The 20,314-nt window shown below is 39.2% G+C and overlaps 1 protein-coding gene across 2 annotated transcripts in view; it reads right to left on the bottom strand.

The window, feature by feature from the left end:
* Positions 1 to 20,314, bottom strand: part of LOC306856694 (isoleucine--tRNA ligase, cytoplasmic-like) — an 83,594-nt gene that overhangs the window by 40,005 nt on the left and 23,275 nt on the right. For both annotated transcript variants that reach the window (XM_079396095.1, XM_079396094.1), the window contains exons 8-13: positions 20,025 to 20,112; positions 18,902 to 18,962; positions 18,498 to 18,593; positions 13,534 to 13,656; positions 10,126 to 10,217; positions 4,122 to 4,220 (exon numbers count right to left, since the gene is read on the bottom strand). In XM_079396095.1, coding sequence (XP_079252221.1) covers positions 4,122 to 4,220; positions 10,126 to 10,217; positions 13,534 to 13,656; positions 18,498 to 18,593; positions 18,902 to 18,962; positions 20,025 to 20,112 — 559 coding nt within the window. The remainder of the gene's footprint in view (positions 1 to 4,121; positions 4,221 to 10,125; positions 10,218 to 13,533; positions 13,657 to 18,497; positions 18,594 to 18,901; positions 18,963 to 20,024; positions 20,113 to 20,314) is intronic.

The raw sequence follows: 20,314 nt of genomic DNA on the forward strand, positions 1-20,314 counted from the left end.
AACCTTTCATCTTGTGAGCCGTTAGATGCAAAATGATCCATTCAGTTATCAAAATCTATCAGACAAGCATGAAATTCCATAAATATCAGACGTGGAATAGTTGTAATGTCTACTAAGTTGGCAAATGGCTTGCATTAGGGTTGCAAAGGGGTGGAAAATTTCCTGTACATTTCCTGAAAGTTTCCAGAATTTTTTGGAAAAGTTCGTACATTTTTTGGACACTTTTGAAAAGTTTCCAGAAATTCACTGAACAATTTCTGCCTCTTTGCAACCCTACTTGCCATTGCAATGAAATGGGGATCACGATCTTGTCAATCAATCAAGTTTGGAAGCATATATATAGAGTTTGCCCACTACGGCTCTGTGTATTAAATGCCGCTCCCTTTGAAAACAGGTGATGGAGATTTATTAATAATCACAGAAACGGCTTTACTGACGAGATGCACATGACAATCACATGCAATATATCGCTCAGCCCTAGCTCTGGGCCACATTCAGTCAACATAAGCAAAACTCATTTCTGTGTTAATTGTTTATGAAACCATTCTTACAAAAATTTCACAATTAAATTTTTTGCATTGCATGTTTAGCATAATTTACACAGAAATTTGCTTTGCTTTTGTCTGATGAATAAATGCCATTATATTTCCCAGCATTCAAGTGCACATCATTTATAACAAAAATCACTGCCGTTTCTCTCTAGTTTGGTAGGTTACCCCTGGACCACAAATCATTTCACAAGTAAGACTACATTATAATAGTTATGTTTAATTAAAATACATTTATGCACACCAGGAATAATATGTATTTGAAAAATCATCAAAATATTGCTACTATCGCACCAAAACTAATCGATTTCATGGCACACTAGGTTGGACAGATTTGGTATACAGACAGGTCTGTATTTCCTGTTATGCTCTTTCTGCTTGGACACAAAAAAATATATATAATAATAATTTAAAATAATCCATTCCTCACTAAAGGAAGGTTAAATGTCCTCCTGGGCGTCGTCCTGCTGCCCTCCTCAAGACACAGCTGAGAAAGAGTGTCTGCTTCTGCAGCGAGCTTTCATCAGAACACCACCGACTTCATCAATTCTCATCAGGAAGAGGCACTTCTATTTAAGTTCCATCTCAGCACCCGATATATCAATTTAATGATCTTTCTCTTCTCTTATGCTCTCTCATCTCTGAACTAAATGTAGAATTTAAGGCTGAATGCACAGAACATCATCCACAGCTCTATAATAAACAGAAATGCGCTTTAAATTGTGAACGTGAGGTCAAAAATAATGAACTTCAGGCTGTACAGCTTCTTGGGACTGATTTAAAAAATAAAGCATCCTTGGTGAAATAATGGTTAAAGGAATAATTCACCACATGTTAATTGTATCATTTACTCTTCTGTTATCTTCATGAAGCACGTTTGACTTCATATGACTTTTAATGCAATCACAATGAATGAAGACTGAAGCTTTCAAGCATAAAAAAGGACATCATTTCCATAAAAGTACCATGAAAGTGCTCATGGACTGCAATTGAAGTTGTTATTCACCGATAATCCCACCCTTGAGTGGGCTGTTATGAGAGTGATCGAATGGATTCTATGAACGGATTCATTTAACAGATCTGACTGAAAAGAACATCTCTACCTCTCTCATGAGGGTACAGAGACGACGCAGAGCAGATGTCATGATTTCCAGTGAAGAATGACTATCACATGGATGGCTATTATGATGCTCTCATGAGATTTTCAGAGCTTTATGATAAATTGGCTTCGAAGCAGCTCCAGCAGTATATAAGAGTGCAGATTTAGCTCCACAATCTCAAACATAGACATTAACCTGAACAGTGCAATTACACAAACCACAGAAACCCCTCCAGAGACAGAGTCGCTGACAGTCAGACCCACCCTGACCTAGGGCCAAAAAAAATATGAGATCTTTTTTATTTGTCGATAAAAAAAAAAGTCGATATCTTTCAAGATTAAAGACAGATTTTTGCTTCAAAGTGAAAGTGGTAGAATCCAGATCACTAATTTTATTTAACAAAATAAATATCTTGATACAAAAATTAATTTCTCAGTTTCTGCATGTTCTGATGAGTGATATGGTTCAAGAAACAGGTTTGTGTTGCCCATTAATATTAATACTCTTTTGAACACTTGATAGTAGTAGCTTGAGTTAGGATGCAGATGCACATTTTTGTTCATTATCAAAATCAGTAACATCTGTAAAAATTGTAGCAACCTCATTTTTATATGCTGAGGAGTTTAATTATCCTCACCGAGTTTTTTTATTTATTTATTTTTATTAACCATTGGTCTTCCATAGTAGCATACATTTAAATCATGATAAAAACCACACATATAGCATCTTAATACCATGGTAAAAAATATAACTATATGGTTTTTAGGTATTTGTATGAAAACAGTAGTTAGCCTAAATACATTTAGTATAAATGCACACATGCTATAGCTTGATCACAAACAAACACTTTAATTAGGCTACATTCCATTACTCCTATAATAAAATTCAATATGAATATACCACGTTTGCCACAATACCATGATGCAGTTAGTGTTACTACAGTAAATCCATGGTAATGATGATGATTTGTAGATTTAAGGTCTTCTGACTGTATCGTTGCGCTCAGTGTTCTCCAGCGCTCTCGTCTGGCTTTAAACTAGTTTACATTTCTGCATTATTTCTGTTCTTCGCTGAACTCAAGCGCTTCACACTGGACCGCTGTTTAGTGTCGCGTGACCAAAACTCATCAGCGAGTAACGTGTTTTAGTGAGCTCACGACTGCTGCCGTTTGACTTTGAACAAATAAATGCTCTGAGGTTCAAATGAGTATTGCTATTTTGTTCCGCTTTTGGTGCATAAACATTAAAACGAACATTTATCGAAATAGTCATATCGTTCGAGAAAAATTATATCACGATAATTATCGCTATCGATTTATTGCCCAGCCCTACCCTGACCCATCGGATCTGGACACAGAACAGCACAGCTATCTTTACTTTACACTGCAAAAATGACACAGAATTGTGTGATTTTACGATGGCGTTACCAAAGCACCTTGCTGAACTCTTCAGCCATTATCTGGAACACAAACATGCCCTTTTCTGCATTTCATGTGCATTCTAGTGCAGTAGAGTGACTCAGGAGCGGTGTGTGTCTGTGTCCTGCAGGTGATTCATCTGAGAGTCACATTACAGCAGATCCGCCCTGCATATGCTGCCAAACACCTGTGCTGTGACCACAGACATCATCTCTGTAGAGCGCTGGGCAGCTGCCCACATACACTTAAACATGGCCCGTCTAGTTGCTGTGTCACGCAGGAGGCTGGAGATTATGTGCATACATTAATAATGACACTTCTGCAAAAGCACTTTTTTTAAAATTGCAAGTGGGAATTTTTAGGATGCAAGAATGACCGCAGCTGTCATCTGCATGTGGTGAATTTCCTACCTTCTTCAAACATTTGCTGAGTTACAAACACATTTCAGTTGTAGTGCCCTCTATAGGCAGAACTGGATGAAACTTGGTGCGTATCCTCAAAACATCCTGTCCTGAAAGTGTACCAAGTGTCATGTAGACAAAACTTTGTGTTCATGAGATACAGGCTAATTAGTCAACGTGAATCTGAGGGTCCTTTCTGCAAAAGATGCGACAGACAGAAACTCTTTGAAAAGCTTTCTGTCAAGTCAAACTGTAGATGAAACCTGGAAAACATTCTGTGGGATTCTGATCAGGGCATGAGTGTGCAAAAGTAGCATTTTCAGAAAATGCAAAATGGTGGAAATTATACAGAAACTGAAGACCATGAAATTCAAAACAAAGTCAGAACAAAACCTTCAGAGCACATACCTCAAATCAGATCTTGCACAAGGAATTTAAGAAAGAGTCACTCGAAACGAACTCAAATGACTTTGAAACTGCATCTGAGAAACAAAGCTCTTGCTATGCACCATATCACACATCATCCACAGACTGAAGATCCCATTAAAATGCATTAGAAAACACCAGCTGAACTTCAATGAGAGTTTGTCCAGTCATGCATTACACAAGAGCCGTAGACATGCAGGTCACATACAGGTGTAGAGATGTACTGTACCAGTAGCATTTGCTGTTGTTGTCCAGAAGCTTCTCCACCATGTGCTCCACTCTCACAAACCAGCTGGGCACTGCTTTATAGATCAGCGGCGTGTCCGACCTGCCAAAGAAAGGCTTTCAATATTTCAAGATGAACTTTTATAATGTTACAGTACTATCTCCTGTGCCAGCATCATATGGCAGGACCACCAATCAACGGCAGATGGGAAGGGAGTACGATTGTTTGCAAAGTGAATTAAAAATCAGTCATTTTGCTCCATAGAGAGACTGTTTCAGTAATAATGAAGAAACCCCTGTGATTAATCATTTTAAAAGTAAAATCATTAAAATCTGTAAATACTGTATTATGAATGCAGGATGGCACTCGTATGATAAATTACTTGAGCTCTTTGAATATCTTCCGAAATACAAAATAAACTATTGTATTTAATATAAGTAATTAATGACTATGCAAACGAAACAACTGGTTGCTGATTCAATTACTTCACTCGCAATGCTTGAGTGTTTTCATGAAAGCCTAAAGAACAGTCTTTGACTACTTTTTTTCTATTTGCATACATTTGTTTGTTTGTGGCCAATGGCAGTTTGTAATTAGATTCATTACCTAAATGCCTATGGAAAAAAATTAACAGAGGAAAAATTGTGAGCTGTTTGTTGGTAAACAATAGTTACTTGTGACCTTCTCTTGCATTTGTTTATATTTTGAGCACTGTTCAGTAATGACCATGACTAGCGCACAGCCAATCGGTTCATACTTCACTACCAGCATCAACACCAAACCCATGTACCAGATTAATGCATCCCAACTTTCTACTAGCACCTAAAGATTATTTAGAAAATAGAATGATTTTTGACTATCTGGTCTGGCGGTAGCACTTTTAGCTGCATCTTAGCATAGATCATTGAACCAGATTAGACTGTTAGCATCTCGCTCAAAAATGACCAAAGAGTTTCAATATTTTTCCCATTTAAGACTTAAAAATGAAAAGTTGTGATTTTCTAGTGCGATGTGGCTAGGAAGGCACTGCGTAATATCCCTGCGCCTGCAGCACCCACGGTACGGCAGCAGAGTTCCTTGATTATTACGCCGGAACGAGAGTATAGTTCCTAGCCATATCGGCCTAGAAAATCACAACTTTTCATTTTCTGTTGGTCCTAGCACACGATGTAACTCAGGCACGTGATTCGCTAGAGACAAAAAAGAAGGAAAATCTGACCACGCCCTCAGCACTTATGATTAAAAACATTTTAGCACATTAAAAGATATATCTTATATTGTAATAATACATACTATTGTCCTGTAAAAAAGAAAAAGCAGCATTTAATGATCATGATAACAATATAATAAAGTACTATAATATATTATAGTAAAAAATATAGAATAGTTATTATTATTAAAGCCCCTGCCAAAAGTACAGAAACCTTACAATTAATGATTTTGAAATAAATATCTTCTGCTCATCAAGGTTGAATTTATTTATTTTATTTAGTCATTTAGCAGACGCTTTTATCCAAAGCGACTTACAAACGAGGACATAAGCAATCAAAACCAACAAAAGAGCTAAATATTTGATCAAAATAAAGTAAAAGACAAACAAAAAACAACAATATTGTGAAACATTACAAATTTTAGACTATATAATGACAGACCATTATATAATTACATCACAACTGTTGTGAATTGTATGACAGCACTAGCATTTCTCGCCGCCATTCATAAAAAATCAGCGGGTCCAGTCACCCGTCTCAGCGCTGATGCGATTCTACTCTCGTTTGACGCTGTGAATCATTTGTGCAGCGCTCTCAAGACCAATCTGTCCATGATGTGTTAGAAAACAAGCTTTTCGCAGTTTATTTAGGTAATAGCTTAAGTCCATTTGCATGAATTCAACCCCCCCCCCCCCCTCAAAAAAACAAACAAACAAAAACAAAAAAAAGGTCGGATCTACGCGAATCCCATGGGTCGCCCCTCTGAGGTCGGAAAATACGGAAATCCTGGTAACTACAGAAGAGTCAAGTTTTAAATAGGAATAATATCCAAACTCTTTGGTCATTTTTGAGCAAGATGCTAATGGTCTAATCTGATTCAATTATCTATGCTAAGCTACGCTAAAAGTGCTACCACCAGACCTGGAGATCGACTGAATGGATTTGAAAACGGTAAAACTCTACTGTTTAACTCTTGGGGAGTTGTAAAATGAGCCGATTTCCAAAAATAGTGCCGTGTTCCTTTAATGCAATGAACCGCTTTTAATTGATTATTTGTCTTTTCCCTCGAGTCAGAGGTTGTATTACACAAACCAGATAACCAATGAGAACCAGATGAAAGCATCATATGTTAGTTGACATTAGGCCTTTCGCACCGCAGGAACCCTTTCATAATACCCAAACTAATTGTGGAACTACCCACTTTTTGGCGTGTTCGCACCGCGGGAACTAGGTACTAGGAACTCCGTTTGGAGGAACTAAATTATCTCCTACTTCAGAGCAGGGTCTAAAACAGCTCCATAGGAACTATCGTGACGTAAGTGTACGCTGATTGGCTAAACGCGTACGAAAACGCCCTCACTCGCCATGATTTAAAACGATGTGTAAATATATACTGTGTAAACATTCCATGTCCGTTATTGTGAAAACCCGCGAGACACAACAAAAACAGCTCCGATCACAGCGTCCTCCATCCTCCTGTTGTTAACGTTGTTCTTTGTTTTCGTGGTTGAACGCCGCGCACAAATGACGTTGCTGTCGACCATCTTACGTCACTTCCTAGTACCCACTGTCGGTGCAAATGCAACCCTTTAAATGGTATTGGGAAACAGTTGGTGCAAAATCGTCCCAGTACTTTAGTACTGTACTTTTAGTTCTGGAACTAAAGCGATGCGAAAGGAGAAAGAAGTGAACCAGTCCGGCCCTCTCTGCTGGTTTGTTGTCCATGTTGTGGTTTGTTGGTAGCACACTGACGCTGCGGTCTATGATTACAGATGAGGAGCATGTCTGACCTCCGTAAGCCTCAGCATTAGCATTCTCAATCTCTCCTGATCGACCATCAGTATCTGCTGCGCCTTTACACTGACAAACCCCTTCAGTATCCATAATGCTGGTCCTCAGCAGCGCCGGGACGGGCAGAGCTCATGAGAGTCCATAGGAGAGTGATTTATTGATGGCGTAAGCGTTACATGAATTTCTGTTCGTCAGAGGGGTTAATGAGGCTGGAGGTTTGCGCAGCGCCGCTGTGACCTCTGCCGGCTCACTCACGCTCGGGTGAACTGATGAAACAGCAAGCTAGATATTGAGCACCGTACGCTAATGTTCCTGCCCCACGACCCCTCTCTACAGGCCACTGTATCGACTGAACTCTGCCCCGTCCAGCAGAGGTCACAGAGATGTGACCGCCACCGTTTTGGAAAGCCTTTTGGGTTGGTTGATAAAGGAAAACTAAATTCAGCCTTTGGCAGTAGTCATGTTCTCTGAATTTCTGATGGACAGGGGATAATTCACCAATAATTCTTTATCATGGTGTTTTACCACCATTAGTCTTTAATACAGCTTACAACCTGACAGTTTAATCTCATCTCAAGATTCAATATTTTATTTGTCACATACACAATTATACAGACTATAACCAGCAGTGAAATGTAGGTCAGGTCCGCTCCAAGGACAGCGAATGTACATAAATATTAAGAAAAAGAAAAGTAGAAAAAATAAAAAGAATAAAATAAAATAAAAATATAAAAATATAAATATAAATGTGCAGGTCAGTATGTTTGTTGACTTAAGAGGAATGTGCAAAAAAAGTTGTACAGGGTATTTAAATAGCAGCAATACGAGTTAGAACAAATTATGAATAGCTTATTGATATAGTGATATTTACATGGAGTCGTGAGATGTTATGACACCGAGTTAGAGTTTAGGAGCATATCTAGAACATTTACCAGCTGCTTCAGAGATGTTGGTGGAGAGCAGCTGGTTGTGTCAAGCTCTCTGTGGCAAGTTTTTTAATTTTATTATTTTTTGCCAGTAGATCTCTGTTGTTTGAATGCAATCCTCGTTAGTGTTCAATGATCCTCAATCACTTTCAGTTTTTGCCCACTCTCCTGTTTCACTAACGAAGTCTTCAAGCAATGCTTTGTCTACGCAGTCATCATCGTAAAGACTGTTGTTCTTAAAACACCAATACATTGTGCTTTTAAGATTACAGATGCTCCTGCTAAATGGGCCAAGATTGGCCATTTTTAGAAGCCTAACAAGTCAGCCTTTCACCAAAAGCTTGTACTAACCACTGCTGAACACAACTTATGATACACTGATACACAACCTAGAGAAACAAAAGACAATGACAAGATCAATAAAAGATAAATCGCAATGTTTGTTTTTTCACTGTAGCCGACAGAAATACGTTATTTACGCCATTATATATACATAATATATACACATTTACGCTATTATAATAATAATGGTTGTTCACGTTATTTTGTCCAACCCCTGTAAATGTTAAAGGGGTCATATGATGTGATTTCAAGTTTTCCTTTCTCTTTTGGAGTGCTACAAACTGATTTTGCATAGATGAGATCCCTGAAGTTGTAAAGACTAAAGCCCTCCTAAAACGGCTTGTTCAAACACGCCCCCACATGTCTACGTCACGATGTGGAAATATTTGCGTAACACCGCCCAAATGTTCAAGCAAATAAAGAAGCGTGGTGTCAGTAACCGCAGTAGTGCTGATGAAGCCATGTCAGGGAGACGCTGTGTGTTTCTAGGTGAAAGCAAAAGCACTTTATTTGGCCTTCAGATGATGCATTTAGGAATCATTAAGATTACTTACAACAGAACAGCAACGCAGTTTATGGACGACCGTTTCATGAACTCCTAGGAGGTAATTTTGACTTTGTTATGACAATCTGGTGCTTCTGAATCAGTGACTGCAAATATGTTTTGCGCGTCGTGTGTGTATGTGTGTGAGAAAGAGACAGGTTCACATCGCGGCTTGCGTGAAAACACATACGACCATCATCTCTGTGTCTGTCACGACTCTGTTCTCCTTTCGAGCTTGAATTGATGGTAAAACTAAGGACATTATTTACTGTCTTTACTTTTATTTTGAAAGCTGAAGCTTGTGATTATGGAAAGGGGTGTTACATTTCTGATGAGTGCTTGTGGTGTTCAGCCAATCACAATGCACTGTGTCAGCTGGCCAATCAGAGCAGACTGTGCTTGTTGGAAGGAGGGACTTTGTAGAAAACGAAGCGTTTGAGAGAGGCGGGGCATAGAGGACCTACAATAATGTACAGTATTTGAAAAATAATGTGTTTTTTGAACATTAAAGCATGTCAACATATTCTGTTACACCAAATACACAAAATAATGATCTTTAAAAAAGCATCATATGACCCCTTTAAGTGATTTTTTTTGAGCATGGTAGTCGAGTAAATGAATTAGTAAAATACTTTAAAAATCAAGGATTTATTTCCATTTTTCACCAAACGATAATAATGAACTCACTAACACAAAGTGGAAGCTCTTATGTGATTTTATTAAAAAAAGGAGAGCAGTACATAGTTTATAGTTTGTTTAGCTGTGTCTAAGGTGCTGTGAGCAGAGTAAAGATTTCCACACCGAGTGCGAAAAAATGAAACAAATTTCAGACGCGACGAGGCGATGGAATAAAACAACAGCTTCCTATGGATAACGCAACGCAAAAATCTGAAAATCTTTCAGCCTGACACAAAATTTCAGATTGCATGCATTTCAATTACATTTCTGCATTTAGCCGACGCTTTTCTCCAAAATTACTTAGAAAACAGAAGCATAAGCAAATCGTCAAAGAGCCAACAATATTCATAATATACAATGCCAGGTTTATTATAGGTTATGAATATTGTTTTACCTTTAACAAATTGTGCTCAAATTCAATCGAAATGACTGGGTTTTACCTGCAAATATTGTCAGAGCAGTGGGAAGTGTGATGGCACATTACAGCAGAGTAAATGAAAGCAGTCTGCACTCACCTCCAGCAGAAAGGGTAGCTGTGCTTGAACGAGCTGGAGCTCACCAGACGCCCATTCTCCTTCAGCCACTTGATTATGTTTTTGTCTGCATCCTGAAAGCATCGAGGACAGACAGAACACAATCTCAGAGTATGCGGCGAATAAAAGCAGACAGTGCGTAACTATTAAAGACTAAAGCACGTCTGTGACAGCAGAGCTGGCGTCGAGCCCCGCTGCAGATACAGGCCTGGCTTTACGGCTTCATCCGGAGCGCTGGAGTTATAGAAATGTAAGAAGCGTTTGGTTTCTTCGGGGTCGGTCACATCCCTGCGCTCATGCTGTTGGCTGCACTTTTCATTGACTGCCTTTCAACAAAAGTCATATTAATTCACTTTAATGGAAACGTGTCCAGCAGAGCGGGCTGAATTGGCTTCCTGTCTCATGCATAATCGATTTTAGAAACGTTTCTTAACCTGTGAGGCCTTATGAAGGTTATCCATATTCCTCCGGGAGAAAACTTTAACCTGCAAGGTCCTGCATGACACTGCACCAGTGTTTACAAGACTCAGCGCTCATTTATCATCAGCAGCGTTGCTCTTCGTCCAACTGTCATTAAACCAGCACAATCACGCTGAAGTCCCATGACAACTCTTAAAAGCATTTGAAGCACAAGATCTATTAGTTATGTTAGATAATAGCTTAAGTAGGCAATTTAAGAAAATGTCTGTATTACGTAATTGTAATTATTTGCCAATTATAAAAGTTTGTATGAATCTCAGTTTGTATGAATCTTCATACAAACTGAGATGCAAGCTGTATCCATCAGGCTCCACCATTCAACCCTGTTAGCACACTTTGTTACCGGCCAAATCAGTCACTATTAATAAACTATTCACTGCTCACACTAGCTCGTCACTACTGAACAACAGCTTCATTTTATCAATCTAAATTCTACAAATATTTTAATTCACAAAAATACCAAAATTAGCTCTCTTGTAAGTTTCATCACTTGTGAGTAAAAAAATTATGTAATTTTAATTATAATAATAATTACAATTTTAATTTTATTTACATTTATTTGATTAAAATAAATAAATGTATTGAATTTCTGCATTTCTTACTTGCCTACTACTGTTAGACCTATCTGAAAACGTAACCTGTTAAAACGTAAAGGTTTATTTGAATGAATATAGTTTTATTGTATTTATTTGTGCTATTGCTTATAATTTGCTAAATAGTTCTTAATTCATTACAGACAGTTTACTTAATTTTATGTTATTTAGACCATTAGCATTTGCTGCCGTCTCAGAATCAAGATCTGTGACACTTCACTTGTATCTAAAATTTGTGTTGCATTTATTCAATTTATTATTTAATGACTAAACGTAGAGGATATGTTCTCTAAAATACAAAAACAAAGAGCAAAATAAAAAAACCTGAAAATTATTCATTTGTAAGTCACTTTGAATAAAAGCGTTTGCTAAATGACTAAATGTAAATCATGTAAAATCTGCACTGGAACTGGAAAAATTTGAATGTTATGGACTACAAAATAAAACAGACTTCTATTAACATCCAGGTTTGTGTTTTGGAATAAACAATAAAACAGTGTGTTGCAGGGTTTATAATTATTTGTTGCACCCTACTGTGCTGAAACAATGTCTTCAAAATTTGAATGTATGTGAAATATATATATATTTTTTTTTTACTTATTGTGTCGGTGGCCCTGTTGACAGCACTGACTTGACACGAGAGAGTAAATGATGACAGAATTTCTGGGTGAACTATTGTTTTGCATAGCCAACATAGTTTTTCAGACCCCCAAACTGATGGGGTTTAAATCTTAATTTGCAAACCCACTGGTAATTTACACCCTGATTCAATATTTCCAAAGTAAATGCATGAACTGTCAGGGAGTCTGTCTCTGTCGGCTCTAATTCAAAGACACAGGTGGACCGTGTGAGCGCTGCGAGAGCACTAATGAGCGCTTAGGTAAAGAGATCCTAACTATGAGTGCCGAAATATAAAATGACAGAGCAGGACTATGATGAAAGCTATTCTCAGGAAACAGAACGGAGTTTCTCTGGCAGTGCTCTGCCACTGGCCTAAAGCGCTGACATCAGCACTCCCATAGTCACCCATCACACCTCCACACTGGAGACAAGAAGTTCCCTTAAAGTACATCTTCATTTGTGTGGGGTTCAACTGCTGCTCTGAGTGCTGAACACACACACACACACACACACACACACGAGTCTCATCAGCTGTACAGTTCACCAGCAGAGATGACTTCGACAGCAGCTCAGCACCACTAGCATTTGTCTTAAAGTCAGCATGTAACCAAAGCTGCAACATTTGTTTTCTATTATATTTTTGAGTGAAATGGCTATTTACCAACAACAAAAACTGGTTGTTGATTGCATTGTGAAAAGAGTGAGTTTTCTTTGAAAAATTGAGCTAAGGAAATGAAGAAAAGCAGCAAGTGACTCTCTTCATGAATGAGTCATTGAATTATACACCCAACCAATTTGTTCAAAAATGAAGATTCATTCAGTAACGCTGTGTGTTGCTTGGAGACATGCATCTGTTTTGCTGTGGCTTTGTTTCAAAAACACAATATCGTGTACTAAGACCAACAGAAAATGAAAAGTTGTGATTTTCTAGGCTGATATGGCTAGGAACTATACTCTCGTTCCAGCATAATAATCAAGGAACTTTGCTGCCGTATCATGGATGCAGCAGGCGCAGGGATATTACGCAGTGCCTGAAATAGTCCCCAGCTCAGTAGCCTATGATATAGCTGGGGACTACTTTCAGGCGCTGCATAATATCATTGTGCCTGCTGCATCCATGGTACGGCAGCATTACGCCGGAATGAGAGTATAGTTCCTAGCCATATCGGTCTAGAAAATCACAACTTTTCATTTTCCGTCGGCCTTAGTACACGATGAAACTACAGAAGTGTCAAGTTTTAAATAGGAAAATTATCGAAACTCTTTGGTCATTTTTGAGCGAGATGCTAATGGTCTAATCCGATTCAATGATCTATGCTAAGCTAAGCTAAAAGTGCTACCGCCAGACACGGAGATCGGCTGAATGGATTCAAAAACGGTAAAACTCAACTGTTTAACTCTTAGGGAGATGTAAAATGAGCCTATTTCCAAAAAAAGTGGAGTGTTCCTTTAAAAAATGTAGCACTCCAATTGAGAATTTAAAAAAAATACGCCAGCCTCGGGAAAAAATCCTTTGGTGGACACACAGCCTAGTTTACTAAATCTGGCCCTAAATATTACACTGTTAGTGTTTTCCTGTATCCTGCAGCCGTACTCTGTAAGTGTGAGTGTGTTGTGCAGTGGAGCTCACATGAGGAGCTCTGTGCTGTGCTCTTGAGCCTCTGATGAGGTGGACAGCAGACAGCAGCTTCCGTACCTTCACATACTGACCGGTGAAGTGAGTGACCTCTGCAGTGAAGATGCCGGATGAGTCCACGGGGCAGATGGGAGCAGAGTCTCTCTGGATGATCTTATATTCCATACAGACGCGGTAATCATCCTGCAGACAGAAGAACACAACACCCGTCACACTGGGATTGTGATTCGGAGAACAGCAGAGTATGAGTGTGTTCCTGTGTCTCAATTACAGAACATCAGGGGAATGAACCTCCACACAACGACACACAGGAGAGTCACACATCCTGCTCAAAACAACCAGAGGAGAGCAGGAGCTGCTCAACTCTACACTGATAACGACTGATGCGTCCTGATGTGTTTGTCTGAGTGTTGCAGTGCGGTTGTAAGGGTGTTCTCAAGGTGTTCATCAGTGTTGCTATGCAGTTGTTAGGGTGTTCTCGGGGGGGGGGGGGGGGGGGGGGGGGGGGGTGTCAGTGTTGCTATGCAGTTGTTAGGGTGTTCTCGGGGTGTTTGCAGACCTGCCAACCTTCAAAAAATTTTTTGAGTACCACTTCTGTGATGGCAACGGGGGTGGGGGGGGGGGTTATGATATATCCTCATATTTTGTGAGGAACTGCTGTGAGGCATGGACTCGGTTTCTTTTTAGGTCTGCGGCTCTCTCTCTCCCTGTCCGTGTCCTCATCTGATGTCTTTTTTTTTAGCTGCAAGGAACACACAATTTTCTGTCACCGAGCACATAACTTTACTCTACTTTGCCAACTTAAATGCCAGGTGAATAGGCAAACTAGCTTGAAAATGATGTAGTGTTAGGATAACGTTATTCATGTTAGATATTTCCCAAAGGTCTGCACTCAGTCACATACGACAGCTGCACGATTCTGGATAAATTGAGATTCACAATTTTTTTTGTCTCAAACGGAGATCATGATTCTCCCACGAAACAAAATAATGTGTGACAAAATACCTTTGCTGCAGTCTATTTAAAAGTGTTTAATTATTAAACATTTAAATTAATATGTATTTATAATATATTTAGTTCATATTAAAATGATGAAAAAGTGGTTTGAATGAATGATTTAATGTCTCACTCTCACTGTCTCATGTTTGTGAAGCTGTTACCCAAACACGGTAACTCTCTGTCAGCAGCTGAACGCAGATGTGAATAGTCCGGGAAGACTTTTTTAAAGGTTTATTAGACACGGGCGAAGCTCTAGTGCAAATATATCAGTATTTATCCAAGTACGTGCACTTTTCTGGACTAAAAGCCCTAATATTAGGACGCTGTTCAGTGAGTGCAGCTTTATGAACACAAATAAACCGCAGCAGATCTGGCTGAATATGAATGTGTGCTTTTATTCTGTTCACAGTTCGTCTAGAATATCAATGCGATCACGTCGACTCCAGAGGATAAAGTTAACTCAACTCAATATTGTAACTTTCCACATCCACCCCAACCCGTTTCCCTTAGTTGTAAGCACCGTGTGTACTGTCCTCTTTTCAGAAATCAGACGGCGGGAGTAAAAAAGCTACGAGACCGAACGGGATTTAGTTTTGCTGTCTATTTGCAGTCTCTTTTTAATGATAGGTTACGCATTTGTCAATCATCCCACTTGCTAGATGGGGAATGAACCCAGCGCTCTGATTGGTCGAAGTGCTCTTTCTTTGCTGTTGCTTGATTGGTTTGTGCTGCACAAAGGCGTCACCAGGTTTTTGCGTAGTTTAAAGTGACAAATTGTACCTGGGTACTTTGAGGTCAAAATGCGTGTCCGCTACGCAAAATGCGTACAGGTTGGCAGGTCTGTGTTTGTCAGTGTCGTTATGCAGTTATTAGGGGTGTTGCTATGCAGTTGTTAAGGTGTTCTCAAGGTGTTTGTCAGAGTGCTGCTGTGCAGTTCCTAGGGTATTCTTTGGGTGTTTGTCGGTGTGTTGCTGTGTGGTTGCTAGGGTGTTCTTGGGTTGTTTGGCAATGTCGCTATGCAGTTATTAAGGGTCTTCCTATGCAGTTGTTATAGTTCTTGGGGTGTTTGTCAAGAGTGTTGCTATGCAGTCGTTATGGTTTTCTTGAGGTGTTTGTCAATGTTGCGGTTTGGTTGCTAGGGTGTTCTTGGGGTGTTTGTCAAGAGTGTTGCTATGCAGTCGTTATGGTTTTCTTGGGGTGTTTGTCAATGTTGCGGTTTGGTTGCTAGGGTGTTCTTGGGGTGTTTGTCAAGAGTGTTGCTATGCAGTCGTTATGGTTTTCTTGGGGTGTTTGTCAATGTTGCGGGTTGGTTGCTAGGGTGTTCTTGGGGTGTTTGTCAGAGTGTTGTTATGCCGTTACAAGGGTCTTCTTAACAGCTGCTAGACTGTTTATGTAGTTTCTACATGGCTGCAAGGGTACTGCTACCAGTTGCTAGAGTTTTTGAAAGACTGTTGCTATGTAGTTTAAAGGGTGTTTTAGGTCATTTCTGAATGACTCCTGGCATGTTGTCATGCAGTTGCTTAGGTGTTCTGGAGGATACCAGAAAGTTGCTATGTAGTTGCAAGAACGTTTTAACAGTTTCTAAGGAGTTTTGGATATCTTTTAATGTGGCTGCTCTGGAGTTGTTATGGTGTTGTTGGAGGTTGCCAAAGTGATGTTTTGCAAGTGCTAGGGTGTACCCAACAGTTGCAAGGGAGTTTCTATTCACGTGTAAGGGTGTTCAATTTCTAAAGCGTTTTAAGTAGTTTTTATTTGACCGCTAGGATACTACTATGCAGTTACTAAAATGTACTCAAAGGTTGCTAGGGTTTCCTATGCACATGCTAGGGTCCTCCAGGTCGCTGTCATGCTGTTTCCATGGTTGTTACGGTTTTGCTATACAGTTACTAGGGTGTTCTTGAGCGTTGCCAGAGTGTTGCTATGCTATTGCTTGGGTGTTGCAGGTAGTTTGAGCATGGCTGCTAGGCTATTGCTATGCAGTTGCTAGGGTGTTCTGGGGGATTGCCAAAGCATTGGCATGCAGCTTCTAGGTGTTACCAGGGCATTGCTAATCTGTTGCTAAGGTGTAGTGGGTGATTTTGGGTGGTTGCTAAAGTACTGCTATGTCGCTAGGGTGTTCTGGGTGGTTGAAATAGCATTTCAGGTGGTTTCTTGGTAACAGCTAGGCAACTGCTAGGGTGTTCTGGATCAATTCGTAAAGTGACAACATAGATGTCCTGAACAAGAAACATGATTTGAGGAATCATTCATTCGTTTGGTGCACAAACGCTGCAGGACCACATACTCTCAAATTTAATACTGCCTTTTAGAGGTTTGATCGGATCATTAATCTGCAGTAATAGTGATCTATATCACAGATGCTTTGGTGCAGTGAAGTCTGAGGACTGCAGGACATTTGTGTGTCCTATACTGTAAGTACTGCTTGCTCTCCCACAATAAATCATTTCAAGTCCCTGAGCTCATGTGGCTAATAGCAGGATTGTTCAGTGTTTAGCATCATCTGTTTGTCCTTCTACCTTCACAAGTTCTTCTGTCTCTGGCACAGAGAGGAACCTCAAGGTGAGGCTGGTCTGCATCAAACATTTAGCACGGAGATGAGGACCAGAGTTCACTTTACTCTCATTAGATGGAATGGTGCTTGAGATGCTCACATGCCTTCAAGCTCAAATTTGATATGAGTTTCTCACCAAAAGCTTCTTCCAGCCACTATTTTTAATAAAGCACTTCAACTCTGCTTTAAGGCTTATTTGATGCCCCTAAAACTTTCTTCAGTCATTGTCCTGACAGGAACTGTTCAAGGATGTCTTAGATCGGTTTCATTGGTTCATGCATTAATGTTTTAATTAATTAAAAATGTTTATGTTTAATTAATGTTTTCACAGCTCTGTTGAGAATGCACACAGACATGTGAATTCACTCATCTCAAATGCACAGATGATTTTAAATAATCATGATGTATGTGAAGAACCTGAGATAATTTATTGGTCATTACTTTTACTATTATTACTGCTAATTGTAATTATTCAAACTCAATTTCCTGTAGTCATTAAGTATTCTGTGTTGTTCTCAAACAGGGTTTCTGCAGGTTTTATGAATGTAAATTTAGCCCAAGTGAAAAACAAGTACACGTCCATAATGTACTTAAAGTGCTCTATTTTTCGAACTAATTTTGTACTTAATATACTAAAAATGATCCTTTAGTACTTCTTAAGATAAACCTAAGATCATCTAAGTGTACTCAACTGTGCTATTTTGAGACACAATGAATATGAACTAAAATGCGCTTTTAACATGCTATCTTTGTATTTTAGTACAGTTGAATACACTTAGATGATCTTAAGTTTATCTTAAGTACTAAAGGATCATTTTTAGTATGTTAAGTGCAAAATTAGTGCGTAAAAATAGAGCACTTTAAGTACATTATGGAAGTGCACTTGTTTTTCACCTGGGAGGACTTTAAGATCTTAAATTTAAGACATAAATTGAATGGATAGCAATAAATCAACTTATGGCTTGAATATCTCTGCTCTCAACCAATACGAATACGAAACAGCTTTTTACTGACACTTTTAATCCCACTGAAGAAAAGTCTTGCTCTTCATCAGGATTGTTGTCTTGTTTCCCAGGGCAAATGTCTAAAGATTCTTGAATCAAGATACATTTACTCGAGAAGATTTAAGTTAAGTCTTGTTTTGTGAGAAATTGAGTTTTTGATTAAAACAAGAACAAACATCGGCCAGTGGGCTTAGACAAATCAACTTAATTCAAAGGGGAAAAAAGTTTATTCCCCACTGACAGATATTTGTTCTTTTTTAAAGCATAAACTCACTTCATTTTGCTCTTTTTTATAAAACAAGACTTAAATGTTCAATTTGCATCTCAAGATATTTGTAACAAAATAAAATGATAGATAGACAGACAGACAGACAGACAGATAGATCTCAAACCACTGCTTTATAAAGCAGCATTACCCAAAATCCCTGAAGGACACAATTTAATGAAAGCACAACGCAGATGTGACTTACGGCTCCAAAGTACGGGGCCTGATGGACCACTCCTGTACCGTCATCATCACGCACATAGTTATCCACCACCACCGAGAACGCACCACTCTCCTTACACTGAGAAGAAAAACAAGCGTTCATCAAGATCGCATCTGACATCGTGAGATGAAATGCTTTACACAGAAACACTTGTGCAAGTGTCATAACATCCTGACTACATTAGAAGCAGCAGATTTGGTGCAGCTTTACCCACTCAGAAGGTGCATGGATTAAAACAACAGAACAGAGTGAAAAATCCATTTAATTTAATGCTAAAATATTTTTCAGATACATAAGTCTCAGCATTCGGTCATCTATGTTCTGACCGTTTGAAACGGTCAGCGACTGTGAATCAATCTGCAGTGACGCAGCATTACAATGTTTACCTTGATGAAGTACTCAAACAGAGGCTTGTATTTTTTGCCCTTCAGGGTCTTGCCAGGAAATCTATAAAGACAAAAACACACTTTCTCAACACTGAACTACATCTACAGAGTGAATTACTGAGGGAGCTGAAACACAAGACACTAATGCCAAAACTCTCCTTGACCTTTGAGCATATGAACATTTACAAGGGTCTACGATTGATCAATATAGAAGAAGCAGGTGGGAATTTAACTCAAACTGTTACCCGAGGTATGAACAGACAGTCTCAGGCGGTTTGTGAGCCAGAGAACCACTGTCACGTTTATAATGTAGTCAATTCAGACATCAATTAATTATGTTGCTCCAAAACCATATGGCTTTCTTCTGTGAAGAATGTTCACGCTGCTCTCAGCATTTTTCAGAAGAGCGCCTGACATTTTTCAGCTGGCTAAAAATGCTTTGGTGGACACATATTATTGGATATTTATTGTTATTATTAGTCTTTTTTGCATTTATGCAATATACTGGAGCCAAACCTGAGAAAGTAGATAGCAGAATATTCCACTGCGTTCCTGGACACGCAATTTGCGTCGCTGTAATTCACAGCCGGGGATTATGCTGAGCGTGCACGAGCGCCCTATTGATGAATGATTGGAATTCATTAACATGCGCATGTTTAACGATCAAATCTGACGTTTACGAAGCGTTTGTGAATCCGGAGGAGAGTTTTTGGGAAGGTCCGTTTTAAGAGCAAATTACTCTGAATTTACTCCTATATTTACGAATGTTTCATGAATGAGGCCCAGTGTCGTCTTGTGTGTTGCGCAGATGAAAGGAAGTCATGCAGGTTTGCAACAACAGGAGGGTGAGTGAATGCATTGCTTTTATGCAGACATCAAGAAGTGCAGTGAAATCAACTCTACTCGTGCCTCTCATTCCAGTCACATCATCTCCTGCTGAAGAACATTAATCAAAAGCAGATATTAATCGATAATAGCAGTTCGGCTCAGGACTAATCCCACAATACCTCAGTTTACTGTTATCAGCCCAGCATACCACACACTGCTCAGAGAAACGCTCAACACACACACCGCTCAGGATCTAGGGGACTCACTGCACTATTTTTACACGCGGTAAACTCACTTCTCCAGGATGGTGTATTCAGAGTCAGATTTGAAGAGAGCGACGAGTCTGGCCTCCATCATGATGTACATCTTCTGCGAGCTGTTATCTGAGAGACACAGAGGAGAGACTCTCATCAGCACACGACAGATTTAACCAAGATAACAGACAAGAAGACACATCATCACAAGAATTAAAACATACTTTCACAAATATGCACACACACACACACCCATACATATACACCCTGTCGCTCTAAAGTTTGGGTTAATGTTTTTAAACTTTTAATGTTCTTTAAGGGAGTCTCTTCT

Source organism: Barbus barbus (genome assembly GCF_936440315.1).
Source record: "Barbus barbus genome assembly, chromosome: 37".
Classification (NCBI taxonomy): Eukaryota; Metazoa; Chordata; class Actinopteri; order Cypriniformes; family Cyprinidae; genus Barbus; species Barbus barbus.